This window comes from Fundulus heteroclitus, chromosome 20, assembly GCF_011125445.2.
Source record: "Fundulus heteroclitus isolate FHET01 chromosome 20, MU-UCD_Fhet_4.1, whole genome shotgun sequence".
In the NCBI taxonomy this organism is placed as follows: domain Eukaryota; kingdom Metazoa; phylum Chordata; class Actinopteri; order Cyprinodontiformes; family Fundulidae; genus Fundulus; species Fundulus heteroclitus.
In genome coordinates, this window is record NC_046380.1 from 9,926,851 (window position 1) to 9,945,838 (window position 18,988).

Below are 18,988 nucleotides of genomic sequence, written 5' to 3' on the forward strand. Positions count from 1 at the left end.
GTTTGGGCAGCTGCTGGACAGATAAACTCACACTTCAATGAAGAAAAAACAGCTTCAGACAAGATTAATTACTTCCCAAATTACTTCCCAAAATAATTTTTGCAACCATAAACCGAGTTCCCCCTGTATCTAAATGAATTCAGGTGCTTTTAAAGTAGCTTCATAATTTATTCCTGATGAGCGGCTATTTCTTTCTCTGACTTATTGCTGTCGTCATTCCCTGTCGGCATCCAGTTATACGCACTGAATTCTCAGTAGAGGAAACTGTCGCTTTTCTAGGTATACCTCCAACTTCTATCAGACACATTTCACTGTAAACGTTACTGGCATTCCATTAAATTAAGTTTTGTTCAAAAATAATAACGGTGGGTTTAAAAAAAAACTGTAAAGTTAAAATTCCCATGACAGCCCATTTTTTTAAAATCCAAACATCAAGAACATCAGATAAATTTAGAGAAAGTCAGGGAAAAAATGGTCATTAGGCGGTTCAAAAAAAAAAAACTTCATCTTTCTTGCTTGTGATAAATAGGACAGACGCTATAACACGAGAAACATCCCCAAAAGTGCGGAAAGCCTGAGTTCCTTTAAATCAAGAATAAAAACACATCTGTTTAAAATTGCCTTTGACTGTTCTAGTTAAACAGTTTTACTGTTTTTAATGTTCTTTTTTGTTACTACATTCTATCCCTACTTCCTTTTATTCTATTTTCTATCTACATTTTATTATTTTGCTATATCTTAATCATGTAAAGCACTTTGTATTGTCTGGTACTGAATTGTGCTATATAAATAAATTTGCCTTGCCTTGCCTTTGCATGATGCCTGTGTCACCTTACTTAATGCCATCACTAAAACAAATCTGTTATAACACGGACCAACATAAACCTGGACAGGCAAAGAAAAACAATGTACTTCTAGGGTGAGGATACAAAGGGCTTTGGCTATTGTTTAATTGAAATGTTGCATGCCCCTACTCAAAATAGTAGGGCAGGTATTAAAAAAATCACAACATATTTTTTTGGTGAGTTTAGTTGTGTTTTTTTATGATATGTTTTAGCCTTTGAGCACCTTTGACCCTGGTATATAAAGTTTAGTAATGAGGATCTACAGACAGAAACATTGTCCTGTGTGTTTTCTTTGTCCGCTGGCATTGTTGTGCTCACCAAGAACAATCGCACCATCAATCGTCCTGCTTCAGCTTGACAGACAGAAGACCTCGCATAGGTGTATACATCCAATTCAATTCAATTCAATTTTATTTATATAGAGCCAATTCATGAAACATGTCATCTCAAGGCACTTTACAAAGTCAAGTTCAATCATATTATACAGATTGGGTCAGATTATACAGATTGGTCAAAAATGTCCTATATAAGGAAACCAGTTGATTGCATCAAAGTCCCGACAAGCAGCATTCACTCCTGGAGAAGTGTAGAGCCACAGGAAGAGTCGTCTGCATTGTACATGGCTTTGCAGCAATCCCTCATATTGAGCAAACATGAAGCGACAGTGGGAAGAAAAACTCCCCTTTAACGGGAAGGAAAACCTCCGGCAGAACCGGGCTCAGTATGAACGGTCATCTGCCTCGACCGACTGGGGGTTACAGAAGACAGAACAGAGACACAACAAGAGAGACAAAAAAGCACAGAAGCACACATTGATCTAGTAATCTGTTCTACATTAGATGGTAGTAGCGGGTGAGCCGTCTTCTCTGGATGATGTCACAGTTAACAGAACGCCAGACCAGGTGTACCTACTATGAAGAGAAAAGAGAGAGAACAGAAAGTTAAAGCAGAAATGACAACACATAATGCATAATTGAAGAACAGTGGAACTCTATAGAGTGAGAAAATTAGATCCTGATATACTCCAGTAGCCTCGGCCTATAGCAGTAAAACTATAAAAGGTAGCTCAGAGTAACATGAGCCACTCTAGTTATAAGCTTTGTCAAAAAAGGAAAGTTTTAAGATTAGTCCTAAAAGTAGACGGGGTGTCTGCCTCACGGACCAAAACTGGGAGTTGGTTCCACAGGAGAGGAGCCTGATAGCTAAAGGATCTGCCTCCCATTCTACTTTTAGAGACTCTAGGAACCACCAGCAGGCCTGCAGTCTGAGAGCAAAGTGCTCTGTTAGGAACGCACAGGGTAATCAGAGCTCTGATATATGATGGAGCTTGATTATTAAGGGCTTTATAAGTTAGAGGAAGAATTTTAAATTATTTTCTTGATTTAACAGGAAGCCAATGAAGGGAAGCTAAAGTCTGAGAAATATGATCCCGCTTGTTGATTTTCATCCCACATCCCATTCCTTTTAATGTCTATATTTACATCTGAAGTTTTCCAGTGGCTCTCTGTGTCAATATAAGCTTTTTTTTTTCCATTTACTTCCTGTCATTCATTTTCTGAGACATTCTGAAACCCTGAATGTGTATTTCCTTATCAGGTCTGTTTGTTCGGTTGCACCTGGTGCTGTTGGCACCGTCACTTTAAAGTATTCAGTCTCACGTAACTTGATCGGTTGATTATTTCCATCATGAAAGACGGCGCTGCAGATAAGAACAGCTTGCAGAAAATGCAAATGTAATAATGGCCACCAGAGTCGCCGTGAACTCGTGACCTATTCCGAGCCTCACAGACACAATGCAATTATTCTGAACACAGCGGTTGAAGTCGTTGAACTGTTGTGCTCAAAACAGAATCGCACACTTCTTGTCCCCTTGTTATTTCATGCATGGCTTGCTTTAGAGCCTTAATGGCCGCTTTCAAGCCTTGGTTTATAATAGAGTACATAAGAAAAATGAAGGAAAGATTTAATTTAATGTCCAAATCTTTGGTTTTGCATGTTTAGAATGCATGGGTGGGTTTTTCTAGAGGCACTCCGCTTTCCTCCTGCAGTCTAAAAACATGCATGCAAAATTAACCGGAGATTCTCAAGTGCATGTTCAGGGTATGCCCCACCTTTAGCCTCCTGAGGGCCTGAGACAGGCACCAGCTCTGCTTGAGACCTTAATGCATGTAGAGAAAATGTATGATAACTGATATGTACACACAGGGCTCCAAAATTAACCCCGCAAAAGAGAAAGAAATACTCCTGCTTCAAACCTAGCATGGTAGGTCGTTCCGTTCAGCAGTGGTGACCATGACAAGCACCGCTCCCAACAAACCAAATAAACCAACTTTACCGGGTCTTAGCTGTATCGCACTTATTTATGTCACTACACTGCCTGGACAAGTCTCTTGACATTCCTTTAATAAAGCTTTTATTATTCTATTCTACATAAGCAGATATGCGAGCTTCCCGAGGTTTTATGGACGTAACCTATTTATGATCAGGTCATTTTAGGCAAAAGCTGAATACAATTAAAAGTTCACACACCCTGCTACGTGATTGTGGATCTCGAGTTGTTTTAACTTATTTTTTTATTTTTTTTTAGGAACAATGTGCATTTAAATAATAAACTTTCCAACACTTGGAGAGAGAAAAAAAAAGAGTTTACTTCAGAAATTTCTACTGGATGTTGTAGGATACCTTTTCGCTTTATTGCTGTTTTAATTTAACAAAATGATTCTTTGTAATAGGAACCATTCAGTCACACACGCACGCACACAAAGGTTGCGTATGTTGCTCGTCGTTTATGACGCCTTTAGTGTTCTCCACCCAGACAAATACGATCCCTAATCTAGTCACAATTACTTCCAAAGACACAAGATCCCCTGGTTACCAGATGGTGCTTAAAAAACACGGCCGCTTCCTGTCTCCACGTCTGACTGCACGATTACATTTTATTATAGATAATTACTTAAAGGGATATCAAAGCTCTAAATCTGTTGTGTTTGACGGGGAAGGGAAATCCTGCTGCTGCGAGTATAAATCATAGCAGCAGGCGAGCGGAGTGCGCGGCTAAAGGGACGACCAGCAGAGATTTGAGTCGTGCGTCAAACTTTCTCAATAACACCGAGCAGAAATAAAACGACTCCTTACATTATATATTACCTGTCTAAAACTGAGAGATTCAGCTGCGCTGCCAAGCGAAGTGACGTGGCCTCTGCATTGTGAGGTCGACTGCTTCTTCTTTAATTATAACCTGTTGTTTTTTCTTCCTTCTAATTCCTTCACTTAAACTTCCTGAACCCCTCACACCGCTTTGACGTGACAGGTACGATGGGCAAAGTTATCAAACATATGACTGTTGACACAAGCACGGTGGGAGACGAGAGATATACATGATAGGAGGTTTGGCAGAATTCACGCTGAGACGAAAGTCAATATTTGTCTTCGGTTGCCCTGTCACTGTATGTATACACAAGCCACATTCAAGGGCCTCGTTGCACCCGGCAGGCGCACAAAAAGCACACAGGTGATGGAGGTGGAGGGGGGGGGGGGGGGCCTGTGTTACACTATGCCCGTCTGACTTCTTCCAACACGATGGCTGTCTGGATGCAAACACGAGACTGATCTCATTGATTTCTAATGAAGGCTTGATAATCAAAAGAAAAACACAGGAGAGTGTACCTTGGGTCACAGGCGACTGGAGGCTTCACTGGAAATTCTTCCGCATCAAAGTAAACAATCGCTGAGTAAACACGGCAATTTGAATAATCGGCAATGCGGTTAATCTCCTTCTACCTCTTATTTTGGCACCACTTTGTTAAAAGGTGTCACTTTGAGGACTGTCGGCATCACCGAGGTGGGATTTTTAGTACGGCTGCAGACCAGTTACAGGACGCAGCAGAGCCAGATAGTGGCATCACAAACGTAGAGCAGTTATCTCATTAGTTCCCGGAGCAGTCGGGCAAAACATAAATAATCCAGTCTAATGTGGCCCAGCTTTGACATCTCCAAAAATCCAAAAGGGCCACAGATGCACCTTGGACGAGTAATTTACGCAGGCAAAAATAAATCAATTTTCCAGGTAAAGTCGTTTAGTTTGTGTTTTTTTTTTTTTTTTTCTCTTTTGCAAGCAAGCAAACAGAAATTGACAAACATTTTCCTCCATGCTTCTCTTGCGCTGGTAAAAAAAAAAAAACATACGCCCATCCAGATGCATGCTGGTCCTACCACTGACAGCCTTAATCCACCCAAATTGCTCATAACTAACCAGAAGCAAAGAAAAGTAAATAACCAACACTTAATCTCAAAACAAATATCAAACAATAAAGTAAAATAGATAACTAGATTATACATAAAAAATACAAATTTAATTAATAACAAAAAATAATTGGCTCCCTACACAGTCGTTTCTTCTTTGGTTACAAGCATCAAAACACAAGCAATGTAAACGGGTCCAGAGTGGGTAATGGTGAGTGATGCATCAATGTCCTGTCTACACCCAAAGAAGCTCCCTTTGATGCCTTTCTAGTTATGTCATCTTCTTCCCATGCAAAATATTCACATGCCTGTTGCTGTTCTGCACAAGAACCACCCCAAGGCATACGTGGGGAACTGAACAGGGGCCCCAGGAGTACTTCAAATCTTTGGAGGACAATTGCTCATGAAATACTGCCCTCATAAATCTCTGTAACATGTCTGTAATTATAGTGGCTTTAAAAGGGTTTTGCTCATGGTATACATATGGTTCGAAATGTTAACAGGGTCAATAAAATGCATTTAAGACAGTAGCCGCTTATGATCTTTCAATATAACCACGATTTAGGAATTCTGAGCTATTATTTTAAAGGAATCTATCATTTAATAATTAGTTAACTTTAAAAAACCAAATGCAAAAATAAACCAAGCATTGGCAACATTAAAGACACAGTAGTGGTAATGTGGAGGGTGGTTCGCTTCAAGTTTAACTAGATGTGGGCGACCAAATCGTCCCTTAGGCCTTCTCTAGTCTGCACTTTTGCCCAATTGCATCCAAATCAGACCAATTCCCTTTGAGCAACTTTAACAATTTGTGCTTAGAACCATTTATCTTGAGGCTTAGCGCTGAGCGCATGAGTGTTTGCCCACGCCAAAAACAACTAAATTCATCTGCCTCCAGAAATGACTTCCTAAAATCCTAAACATGAGGTTCTACAACCTGACACAAGAAATAAAATGTAACCTGACAGATCTGTGCTTGTTAACTACATCAGCGGATTCAAACTCTGAAAAAAAAAAAAAAAAAAAAACGTCAGTTTTTTTATTCCTGCTGAACTTTGAGAGCACAATTTTAAGCTGTTGACCAGAATTAGTAGCTCAATCAACCAGACGTTACAACCACTGAACATCCCCTCTCTTTTCATTTGTGCCTCTTTTGCACTTTTTTGACACATATTTGCAAAGAAATCTCTCCCTGTGCAAGAACAACCAATTATATGATATGGTTAAATTCCAACATGGTTGATTGTTTTTGTTAGTTTGGCATTAATCGCTCCTTAAACAGTCTCTTTTTTTCCCCCTACTGTCCATAAGACGTATTCATTTTAACCTTATTGTGCAAATGTGTACTTTTTTTCTACGGTATTTGCCTGTTTCTATGATTTCGCTATACACAATAAAATTGCATCAGCCTGCTGCAGCAAAACAGGAAAAAAAACATTCAGGAGTTGCTCTTTAGATTTGTTGGAATTTTGTACTCCCACCACAAGGGAAAACCGCATCTAAACTTTATGGTGTGTTTGCAGAGAGGCAGAACATTTCTCTTTGAGCAATTCTTAACATTAAAAAGAGACAGTTTATGACGCATCATTGTTTTTGTGCAGCTGGAATGTTTTCTTAAACTGTAATTTTCACTATAAAAAAAGGTTAGCAAAGGCATTTTCAATTAACTTTTAGCAAGAATTAATTTTTAACATCATTTAATTAAACAAAATGTATGTAAACTATAGCCAGTGATACATGATGTCCTCTTCAATTGACTATTAACTGTAATTTCCTCTTTACATAAATTCAGCACTTAAAATATATAACAGTACTTAGTTACTTGTATTTTTTAAAGGGTTTTCTACTATAATTATTTATTATGTGAACATACACTGTCTGTCCAGTAGGTGATTAGTGAATCCTTCGACACCTTCACAAAAAAAAGGTTTTTCATTGTCCACCATAGTGACTGCCATTCATTAATGAGGTTAATCATAACCGTTTGAAATTATCTAAAGAGATTTTCTCCCATTTCAAACTATTTTATAAAAAAATAGACCATTTAGTCATTGTTTCAGTGTTAATTTAATCATAAAAATGCTTAATTGTAGATACAGAAAAAAACAACACCTTTTAAACAACTTCATCTGCACATAAATGCGCTATTTCAAGACTACGTAAACTCTCCTCACACCCACTCAGCACGCCACCCATCTCCAGTCCACACACAGTCACAAAATGAAACTAAGGAACGAATCCAGCAATGTTTAGGCTTCCTCAACAACCGTCTCCGTCACACATGATCCCACGAAAAAGGAAGGACGCACGCACACAGATATATATATAAAAAAAATAAAATGAACTGTTCTGACTAACAGAGGCAATGGAGAACAGTGTATACCGTTTGGGAAGAGGACTCGTGTAATAACGTGTAATAAATGTCTGTGCCGGCAATATGGACGAGAGCAAAAATAAAAAAATAAAAGAATAGCACAAATTAAACTATTGTGAAGCTCATTTAATAACTTTTTCCATTTTATTTTTCAGTCAAACACACATGAAAAAAAAAAAAATCACAGACATGATAAACATTTTAAAGCTGACGTACAGCTTCAGGTGTAACAGCGAACTCACTCGCTCGTGTGATCTAAACAAAAAGGCAAATTCATTTGGATTCTCAACCCCTGTGCAGCGATCAGACTGGCATTTTTTTTTAACCTTTCTTTAATAAAGTGGAGACGGTGGGAGATGAAGAACAAAACAAGCAGGATCCCCCCCCCGGAAAATGCTGGTGTCACAATCCCAACTTTTATAAAAACAAAATTTTAAAAAATTCTCTTTTTTGTTGTTTTTCTTCATCAGAGGTGGTTGACAGCATAGTGCAAATATTAGGAAACAGAAAACCGGTGCTAACAAAGCTAATGCAGACCATTCTAACATTAACACGGCCTACCAAGCTCCAGCTGAACGTTTTATTTTTATTGTTACATTTTGTTTTTTTTACCTTACATGGTTCTCATGATCTCCACGTTTGTCTTCAGATTTTTAGCACCACCTCCTGGCTGTCAACGAGACATTTTTTTTGAATTTGCAGCAAAAAGACATTAAATAAATAACATCAGGGTACTTGTGGCAAGTCCATCCAAACGGATCACCCCCCAAAAAAAAAAAAAAAAAGGAAAAAAAAATACTTCTGAGGTACATGACGTTTAAAGCTCTCTCTGTAACGACGTGTCCATTCATCCTTTGCCCAAGCAGTATACACCATTTCACGTCAGTTTAAATCCAAGGAGAAACCGTTGAGATACATACACGACAGGCACACTCGCGCATACATTTTTATATTTAGTACACATCCTGTACACGTGGACTCAGACTACAGTCGCTCACCAGGCAAAAATAGATTTAAATGGCTTTTTTTTAACCCTTCTTACTCAAAACTCGCTCGCATCCTTTTTGCACTTCAGCGTCCGTTTTAAGGTGAAAACCTCCCCTGGAAACCGCACACCGTCCCGTGCAAACTGAGCTGGGCAGATTTCACATTGCGATGCTTGACGTTAGTGTTTTGGCTCTCTGGGTTTTTTTTGTCTGTGGATCATACAGACATAATAAGTGATATTTATGAACGCCTCTTACACTCCTGGACAAGGACGGTAGGCAGAGGGCTTAGTGTGACGACGCTTAGTGTTGCGGCGTGGGGAGTTTTTAGCTCGTCTCCTCTTGAGAAAAGCAAATGGTCGAATAAAACGGCAGCATTTCCATGCATGAGATTAAGTAAAACATCTTTCAGATCATGATTTTCTTTTTTTTTTCTTCTTTTTTGATATGGGTTAAAAAGATCGGCTCAGGGGCCCGTTCAAAGTTTTACATCTCGACAGACGGTACAATTCAACGATTAAAATCTTGGTTCTGCACATTTTGAACTTTAAGAACGCCAAACATGGCTCAAATGTGTTTCATATTTGAATGCGAAGCTGGGAAATAAAAGCTACATTGGAAAAAGATCAAACGGAAAAAAGAGTTAGAAGCCCAGCAACCGCAGGACGGCACTCCAGCAGGAATATTTGGGTTTGCGTAGCGAGCGACGCAAATGTCAGCATTTCCCAAATAAAAGGGTTAAAATGATGTGAGCCAGTTTCTGAGCGTAGTGCAACATCTTAAACGTCACAAAGACTAACCCTCCGTCTTTCTCCGGGGATGTGTCCGGGTGTTTGCACGGCGAAATCAGAACGTTGTAGCTTTTGGACAAGGAGATAAGACGATTGAGAATTCCTACAAAAACTCTGAATGTGCCTCTAAAGTCCCCTTATAGTTAGACAAGTCAGTAGTTTCACTTCTCAACCAAAATCTAATAACATTAGAACAGTGTCGTGGATAAAATAAACGGTTTGTTGATTAAATCCCTGTTAAAAACAATTAAAATGATATTTTTTGACCAATGTCAGTAATTTCTCACCATACCATTAATGAGGTTTGTAAGGGAGAAGCTATTCGGCTGCCCATGGGAGTAGCAGATGTATGTCGGTTTTTTTAGGGGGATTTTCTCCTTAATTAGGCATTAAAACAACAAACAAAAATATTCTTGTGTGTCCATCTTTAGAGGTTTAAAGCACTCTTAAATGAAGCGTTCGCACACGTGAATCCATGTCAGGTCGGATGTTTTACTGTAGTACACGCGATCCGACAGGTTCGCCGCTGTTGTTGAAAGGTCCATAAAGGTTTCAGGGAGAGTTGTCATGAGTCAAAAAAAAAAAAAAAAAAAAAAGAAAAGTCCCCCCCCCCATCCAACTCCTCTGCATTTAAGGACTCCCATGACGTTAAGCTCATCACTCGTCATGGGAGTGGGGGGGTCTTTGTCTTTCTAGCTCTTTCCAAATGGATAGGGACCATGAATACCCTGCAAACAAAGAGGGAGAAAGCGCATCACTTTAAGTTTGTCTTTTAACATAAAACAAAATACATACAGATGCATATATAATATAACACGTGCTTTAGAGTTCCCTTTTGCTTCCAGGCGCTAGTTGGGGGAAGCCTGTTGATCGATTAGGGCTGGACGATATAGAAAAAAAAAGCATATCGATAAAATAGAAATCATATTGATCGATATCAACACATATCAACAGATTCAAAAGTGCAGCCCTGACCATTTTATACTGTTGCTTAGCGACGTATTTTTAGATAAGGAACACACAAACACTGAATTCAAACTCAGCCCTTTATACAACCAACTTTTTACCAAAACTGTAAGTTTTTAAAAAAAGAAGAAAAAAAAAACGCGTGCCCTCTGAACTTTTTGAAGGGGGCGGAGCTTTGTCCCCGGGTCTGCGTTGTGATTGGTTGGGAGGATGTAATATTCATGACTAGAATGCAAAACGAAGGACAACTTTTATTCTATTGAACTTGTTACTGACCCATTTTTCCTAGCATCGTCTATTGATCGATGTATATCGTTATTGAATTATCATCCAGCCCTACGATCGATGCCCTTTCCACTGAAATGCTCATCTTAATACAAACAACAAGGCAACTACACTACAAGCAGCCCAGTAAAACCTCAGAGCTAAAACTGGGAATAAAAGCTGAGCTGCAGGTGTTGACGATACCATATTAAGACTGACGATTCAATTAGGCACGCTCTCGTTCCAACACATATGTTTGTGTGCTGGAAAGAGAGCCGTATCATGGAAAGGGTAACTGATTTCAGTAATTCAATTCAAACTCAGATTGCTTCACTACACACAGACTGGAGTATTTCAAGTTGTATCTTAACTACTGAAAACCCAAAATTCAGCTTCTCAGAAAATGTGAATATTCCAGAAACCCGATAAAAATTCATATAAATATTGGAAGTTCCTGTACTGGACAGTAAACGCGTCCTGGTAGCCCTGTGCTCTGATTGGACCAACACCAGTAGATGGCACGACTCCTCAAATCATCACTGACGGCGGAAGCCTCCCACTGGACCATAAAAATGGATGCTGTGCCTCTCCAGTCTTCCTCCAGAATGTGGGACAATGATTTCTAAATGAAGTGGAACATTTACTCGTGTTTGGAAAAAGGACTCTGGACCTCTGAGCTACAGTCCAGTTATTTTTTTACCTTAGTCCAACTAAGATGCTTCTGATGTCTCTGACTCAGGAAGGAATGAGATTATTGTAGCCCATATGCTGGATTTGTCTTGGCGCTGTGATTTCGGGTCATCAAAGTTATCAGAAATAATATACTGGATTATAAAACGTGTGGATGTTTGAGTGCAATAAAAACTAAAATCATTACCAATTTGTTATTGAATAAAAGTAGCAGAGAACTGCTTGCTGATTGGACTCCCACAACAATAAGGCACAGTTAGCGCCGTTGGTAGCTTGGCTCTCTGATGGCGTGTTTCCACTGAAAGAAGCGGTTCAGATGAACCAAAGTTTAATCCCAAATAACACAAATGGGTCTTACTATCAAGCACTAAAACCTTCGACCAAACACTGACAGAGTGACGTCAATGCCAAGGATATAATGAGCAACCAAGGAATGGTTTTGACTGCATGACTCAGTGATCGTGTGAACTTGTGACAGCTGTGTGGTGTTTTTTTTTTGTTTTGTTTTTTTCCCCAACCTTGGCCAGTTCAGTGCGTGACTTTAAACAGCGGTTCCTCTGCACAACACGTCTGTGGTGGAAATGTAGGCTAGCATCGTCTATCTGACTTTACCAGCCATGGATTGTTGACAGTAAGGCTGTGTTAAAAAAATAAATAAATTGATTTTTCAATTCTGAATCGATTCTCATTTTACTTCCTAAAAAAAAAAAAAAAAAAAAAAAAATCGATTCATATAACCAAAGATCGATTTAAAAAAAAAAAAATGCATTTTCCACTGTGTGAGCAATGTGTGAGCCGGCATTTCCTCCCACTCCACTGGTGAATTTTTAATGTCATATTTTTAATAATGCAACAGGTCAGTGTCTAAACAGCAGCAGTAGATCTCTCTGGCGTCCTCCGTTTTCTACCCTGGATCTGTTTGGCTGTTCTGTGTGAAAACAACTGGCTCACCAATCAGGGAGAGGCTCTGGTCCTTACAGCCACCATTAACAACCATTCGTTTATTGATTTGCGTCTGAATCTATACCCAGCCCTAGCTGACTAGTCTGACTTAGTTGGCTCTTATTTCTAATATGAACGAACTACTTTATTATATTTCATAAGGCAATAACTTGGTCTATGCAACGCTATACAAGAATCTCAAAAGATGCATTAACTACACAAAAGAGGCGAGGACTGACCTAACTTCCTATGAAAGGAGCTTTAAGACAGACAGAAGATATGGAATATTTTATCATCATTCACACAATTGAAAAACGCAACTAACTGGATATACATGCACTATGCATCCTTATTTTTGGAGAAACCCCACTTAAATCTCCAACAACAGCTTTACCTGCCTTTTTTCCCAGCAGAGCTTTGCACAATGAAATGTGATCTACCATCTATAGTCAATTTTTATGGCTTTCTTCTAGGGTTTGCAACCAGGGATGCACGTTATCGACTAATGAGTTAATCTAAAGTTGATTGATCTTGTCAATCGACCAACGATTACTTGAAACATACATGCCGATGAAATCCATCCTCTGCATGAACTATTGTTCAGTGGCCGAGGAGCATTCTGGGGCTAATATGTCTAATCCATGGGCGGTTTACGGTCTTGTGGACTCCTAGGCCCAGATGTATAAAAGTTTTTTGTGTGTATAACCCTTTATTGACCCAACTAAACTGGACTCTGCACCACTTTGCACATTTGCACATCCGCACATCTTACTGAACGTAAATGTATTTTTTTTGCACAAATGCCTTTTGCACCATTATTTTGCACAAAAAAATTGGTTTGTACATTCTACTGCACACTGTGACTGCACATTGTTTTTCCCTTACACTGTTTATATGTTTACACTGGATCACTGCTGCACTTTATATTGTAATGTTATCTTATTCCACCCAGAACCTGACAATACTCCATAAGCTTTATGCAACGAAATTTCGTTCTGTATGCACTCTCTACATACAAAATGACAAATAAAGTTGTCTAAGTCTCAAAGCCATGAAAGTATTTATATTAGCACATACCTGTCCATAAGTCACCACGGAAAGGTTTGTTTGGAGACCATTTGACGGCCTATTTACAGCATTATGAGACAGTCCATTCTGAGCTGGCTGGATTGACTCCTGTGTGCGCTCCCAGGCCCCTCCGGGGTCTCTGAAGCTGCCGTCGGTGGCGTCGTGCTTGTTCTTCTGTGGCGAGGCAAACGGGTTGAAGTCCCCCTGCACGTTGCGCTGGGGTTGCGTGTTGAATTCCGTCTCGAAGGAAGAAAGCTGCTGAGTCACGCCGAGGAGACCTCCGACTTCGACGCTGAGAATCACCCAGATCACGTCTGCAGAAAGAGTTAAACGTATTTTTTTGGGATGGACCAATATAACGGAGCACCGTCAAACAAATGTTTGTATTAGCTCAGGATTTTTATCAACCCTGAGCTATGTGAGAGTTCGGAAATTAAAACTACGCAGTTCTTCCCTACCTCCGTAGAATAATCCAGCTGCTGTACACATCCTCCACTGGCCCTGGTACATGCCTGGATTTGTAGGACTCCTCATCTGTACGCTCACGTCGGAAATCTCCAGTGGGTCTAGCGACTTCACCATAACCGAGTTTACATGTCCGAACTGATCCCCTCCGATGTATTTGAGACAAACCCCCGGTGGCCATGACTCGGCGCCTACAAATTAAAACACGTCCAAGTTGAAAGACAAAAGGTAAGAAGAACATTTAGTGCAGAATAAAGACCTAGACGTCGGTCCTGACAGCGTTAATGTGTAATAAAGAGGCATGTACCCGTGTTCTGTATCCTCCAGGTCTTCGTGAACAGTGTATCCGGAGGAACAGACTCTCCTTCTCCAATTGTCACATCTTCAACAAACGACATGGATGGTGTGTTGACGCTGGGGCTTTCGAAGTCATAATATGCACCAATAGCAGCCTGAAGGTTCCTGTTCCGGCATAATAACAAATGAAGCGGTTATTGGGGGACATCGTCGCCGACGCAACATGTCCGACACCCAACGGACATTCAGTTCAATTCAATTTTGTTTATATAGTGCCAATTCCTGAAAAATGTCATCTCGAGGCACTTTACAAAGTCAAATTCAATCAGATTATACAGATTGGGTCAGATTATACAGATTGGTAAAAAAATTCCTATATAAGGGAACCAGTTGATTGCATCAAAGTCCCGACAAGCAGCATTCACTCCTGGGGAAGCGTAGAGCTACAGGAAGAGTCATCTGCATTGTACATGGCTTTGCTGCAATCCCTCATACTGAGCAAGCATGAAGCGACAGTGGAAAGAAAAACCACCCATTAGCAGGAAGGAAAAACCTCCAGCAGAATACAGGCTCAGTATGAACGGTCATCTGCCTCGACCGACTGGGGTTACAGAAGACAGAGCAGAGACACAACAAGACAAAAAAGCACAGAAGCACACATTGATCCAGTAATCTGTTCTACATTAGATATTCAGTCTGTCTTTAGAAAGACTTTTCCTTCAGAATAATATTTCAGAAAATGAATAGCAGCATATTAGCGACATCAGCTGTGTTGTTACATTTGAGTAACCCTGTGCTGGAAATGACCCACTAATGTGGATGCGTTGCATTGACCAAGGGTCTGAGAGACAAAACTACTAGCAACAACCGTATGCAATACTTTCTACTGTGTGGACGTGGAAATTACTTCAATTATCATATTACTTTCCTTAGAGTCAAAGATGTTAAAACAACTCAAACTGTGAGAGAAGTTGAAGTACGTCCTAAAGAGCTTCACTTGACACTGAGCAGAGGTTTTCATTTTCATTTCACCCGGGCACTACAAGTGACAAGAAGCTGCAGGATAAAATACGTCTGAGTGAAGATATTATAATAACAAATTTGTACAAATAAGGGTTTCATTTAGTATAGTAATTCTAATACATTTCCTAAAGCAGAGGGTTGATGATAAATTGAACACCAATGTGGATGTATTGTATTTAAAACACTGCTCAAAAAGAATTAAAGGGAAACTTTGTGAAAACACCAGATCTACACTGATCTGGAATGGGTAACGCGTTGGGAACTAAAGGATGCCACATCATTCGATAAAAACGATCCACCCACAGAGGGCTCAATCCAGGGTTGCTGAGAAAGTGGATCTGAAACACTGCTCCGGCAGCCTGGTCCTGATCCGAAATGTCATTGCAGCCGCTTAAAATGGTCCGCGGCGGTTTTTACGCCCCCCCCATGCTTGTGTGCATTCCTGACAACTTTGGCGCACGCTCCTTATCAGATGAGTGAGGGTGTCCTTGAGTGTCTCCTACCAGATCCTGACCACGGCATCGCTGAGCTCCTGGACAGGCTGAGGTACAACATGGTGCCGCTGGATGGACCTAAACACGACGTCCCAGAGATGATCTGTTAGCGTCAGGGCAGGTCAGGTCAAGGCCAGTCTAGCTTATCAACTCCTTCATCCTCCAAGAACTGCCTGCATACTCTAACCATATGAAGCACCCGCTGCACCAGCGACGGGTCCAAGGGTTCCATTCTGATACCCAGTGGCAGTCAGGGTATCGTTGTTTATCCTGAACAGCTCTGCACCTCTCCATGCCCTTGGCCCATCCTCATGGAGTCTGTTTCTAATTGGTTTGCTCAGAGACATCCATGCCGGTAGCCTGGCGGTCACTTTGTAGGGCTTTGGCAGTACTCATCCTGCTCCTCCTTCAACAAAAACAGCAGATACCGGTCCTGCTGATGGGTTAAGGACGGCCCTGTCCAGCTCCCCTAGAGGAGCTGCCCGTCTCTTGGAATGTCCTCCATGCTCCTGAGACTGTGCTGAGAGACACAGCAAATCTTCTGGCAATGGTACGTATTGATGTGCCCTCCTGGTGGAGACTGCCTGCCTAGGCAACCTCTGCAGGGTCCGGGTATCACTCCACGCTACCGGTGGCGACGTTGACCCTGGTCCAGTGTGAAATCACTGAAAAGCAGTGACAAATGGAGGGGGGGGAATCTGTGGCCTCCACCTGCAAAACCATTCCTGTTTTTGGGGCTGTCTCATTATTACCCCCTGTTGTTAATCTCATTAACACCAGAACAGACAAAACTGAACTGACCAGTCATTTATCCGATTTTCTAGACATTATATTTTGATTAAAAACTGTTCCTTTAATTGGCACCTTTCTGACAGACATATAAGAGAGAAGTTAGTTAGCTACTAAAGCGATTTTCTTTAGGGTAACGTCTTTAAACCATTGAGTTTCGGTTTAATTTGCATGTTATCTAAGCCATAACAAGGCCTTTTTGGGCAATAATATAAAGCTTGGAACTCCATGCTACTCCAGACTTTTGAATTGAGAAATTTTTCTGGATGTGAAGCGAAACGTCTTCAAACTTCGGAAAAAAAGTCCACTTATTTAGTTTTTTTAACTTCTTTTGGAATTTAAATCATTGAGTACACCAAAACAATGAATTTTGCACTTGAACTACTAAAGGCTTATTAATTTTAAGTATCAGTTTGTGAAAAGGACATGAATTGAACACAGCTTAGGGCTTTGGAAACGGAGAGAAGACGCTTCAAAACAACACTAGGAGACATCCTGGAGGAACCGGCGGGGCTGGGGGGCGGCAGAGATCAAAACGTTCCCCTGAATGAAAGACCAAACTGGATGCAAGGCTTTGTGAACAAAGGTTTCTACCATTATGGATCACTTTGTCTATTCAGATCATACAAGTGGATCCGCAAAGATCTGGGGTCTGGTGTGCTTTCAGAGCACGGAGCTGGAGCCACTTCATCAGACAGCCGTGGTTTACCGCTTGCAGCAATCCCCTGAGCTGTACGCAGGAGACACGTGTGGTGCTGAGCTAGGTGTCCCGTTCCTCAGACAGGCTGTTCAGGTGAGCTACTGCTTTCAAATGATGCAAACTTGTTCTGCGCCATCCTAATAAAATATGTTATTACATCACTTATTTCTATATATCTGATGAGTTCTCCTGCTGTTCTCCAATTTGCGTTGTTTGTTGCTATTTCATCTTTTACCTTTTTGTTCTCTGTCTTTTTTCTCTTCATAGAAGGTACACCTGGTCTGGCGTTCTGTTAGCTGTGACATCATCCAGGGGAGACAGAGTTTTCCTCTCCACTGTCGCTACATGCTTGCTCAGTATGGGGGATTGCTGCAAAGCCATCAACAATGCAGACGACGCTCTTTCAGGAGGAGTGAATGCTGCTTGTCAAGATTTGATGCAATCTGCTGGGTTTCCTTAAATAGGAATTTTTTTGACCAATCTGCCTGGATTATTTGAATGCATCAGATTTAGTAAAGTGCCTTGAGATGACATCATCCAGGGAAGACGGATCATCTGCTATTACCGTATAACATAGAAAGGATTCCTGGATCAATGTGTGCTTCTGTGCTTTAGTGTCTCTTCTCTAACACCCAGTGGGTCGAGGCAGAACTGAGCCAGGTTCTGGTTCTGCTGGAGGTTTTTACTTCCTGTTAAAGGGGAGTTTTCCTCTCCACTGTCGCTTGATGCTTGCTGCAAAGCCATGGACAATGCAGACAACTGTCCACTGTGGCGCTACGCTCGTTCAGGAGGAGTGAATGCTGCTTGGAGAGACTTGATGCAATCTGATGGGTTTCCTTAGAGAGGAAATTTTGAACCAATCTGTATAATCTGACCCAATCTGTATAATCTGATTGAATTTGACTTTGTAAAGTGCCTTGAGATGACATGTATCATGAATTGGCGCTATATAAATAAAATAAAATTGAATATCAGGGGTCAGTGATGCCGTCCTAAAATGATACAAGAGATATTATTAAAACTTTCCTGTTTCCCTGATTCAACTTTGCTCCCTAGAGACAAACTGAACGGACTCAGCTCTGACAATCACGTCCAACCATCAGGAAACACAAAGGCCTTTTGATCACTGCTGCTTGCTCAGGTCCACCGATCAGGACAGCTTTCTGACCCCAGCTGTTTCTTCACCAACAGCTCGCTTTAGTTTCCCCCACGTTGATGCAAAAAAACAAAACAAAACCCATAACAATCAGAATCTAAGAACCAGGAGCTCCATGTTTGCCCGCTGGGCTCTCAGCTCACATCGTCGTTGTTTAGCAGAAAGTTGGCAGCAGCAGTACAACGCGTGGCCAGAACAAACTTTAGTGTTTTACTTCCGTTTACCTCTAATGGCCCACTAAGAGTTAACAGCCATTTCCCGTCACGGGAAGGATAAAATGACCCGTGCCGCGCTGACCATTAGCACTCAGCTCCGACTTAAGACTAACCCCGTTATTTTCTTATAATCATTTTTTAACGTAAGACGACCAGCTAGGCGAAGAGCTAGGTTAGCGTCACGTCGCCGTTCAGCAACAGGCCCCCCCCCCCACGCCTCCTATCCCCGCACTCACCAGTTGGTCATGTCCAGGAAGAAGGCGCAGCCGTCCGGGTTGAGCTGGAAGCCCAGCAGCCTCTGGAACTCCGATATCAGGACGTCCTTGTCCGTGGTGCCCATGCAGCTGAACTTCTGCATGAGCTCCGCGTCCACGTCCATGTCCGTGCCCTCCATGGATGGCGGGTCGTCCCGTGGCGTGGGGAGGGAGGGAGGGAGGAAGAGAGAGAGAGAGGGGGTCCTCTCTCAATTAGGTCCGAGGCCTCGTTCAGCCATAACGACCAGCTCAATAACAACAACAACAAGCGTCAGTGCGCATGGCGCGCCGCGCGAGCGAGGGGGGAAGACGTTTGACGTTGCAACGGCGCGTGCGTCACATCCAACGTCATCTGTTGCTATTTGTGGCCACCTTTTCATTGGTTTATCAATGAAATTCGTGTTGAGCATGCATTAACATAGAGGGA

At 41.3% G+C, this 18,988-nt stretch overlaps 1 protein-coding gene across 1 annotated transcript; it reads right to left on the minus strand.

The window, feature by feature from the left end:
* Positions 1 to 7,135: 7,135 nt before the first annotated feature.
* ilrun (inflammation and lipid regulator with UBA-like and NBR1-like domains) lies at positions 7,136 to 18,868 on the minus strand. The gene is made up of 5 exons (XM_012865167.3): positions 18,544 to 18,868; positions 13,941 to 14,095; positions 13,627 to 13,824; positions 13,178 to 13,482; positions 7,136 to 9,966 (listed from the first exon to the last, which is right to left on the minus strand). Exons 1-5 carry the CDS (start codon positions 18,699 to 18,701, stop codon positions 9,931 to 9,933), a joined length of 852 nt encoding a protein of 283 aa, XP_012720621.2. The 5' UTR covers positions 18,702 to 18,868; the 3' UTR covers positions 7,136 to 9,930.
* Positions 18,869 to 18,988: the final 120 nt, after the last annotated feature.

Coding starts and splice junctions, on each gene's coding strand:
- ilrun (XM_012865167.3), bottom strand. CDS start 18,701: ATGGAGGGCACGGACATGGACGTGGACGCGGAGCTCATGCAGAAGTTC. Junction 14,096..18,543: donor TTCCTGGACATGACCAACTG/GTGAGTGCGGGG, acceptor ATGCCGGAACAG/GAACCTTCAGGCTGCTATTG. Junction 13,483..13,626: donor AGCTGGATTATTCTACGGAG/GTAGGGAAGAAC, acceptor CTCTTTCTGCAG/ACGTGATCTGGGTGATTCTC.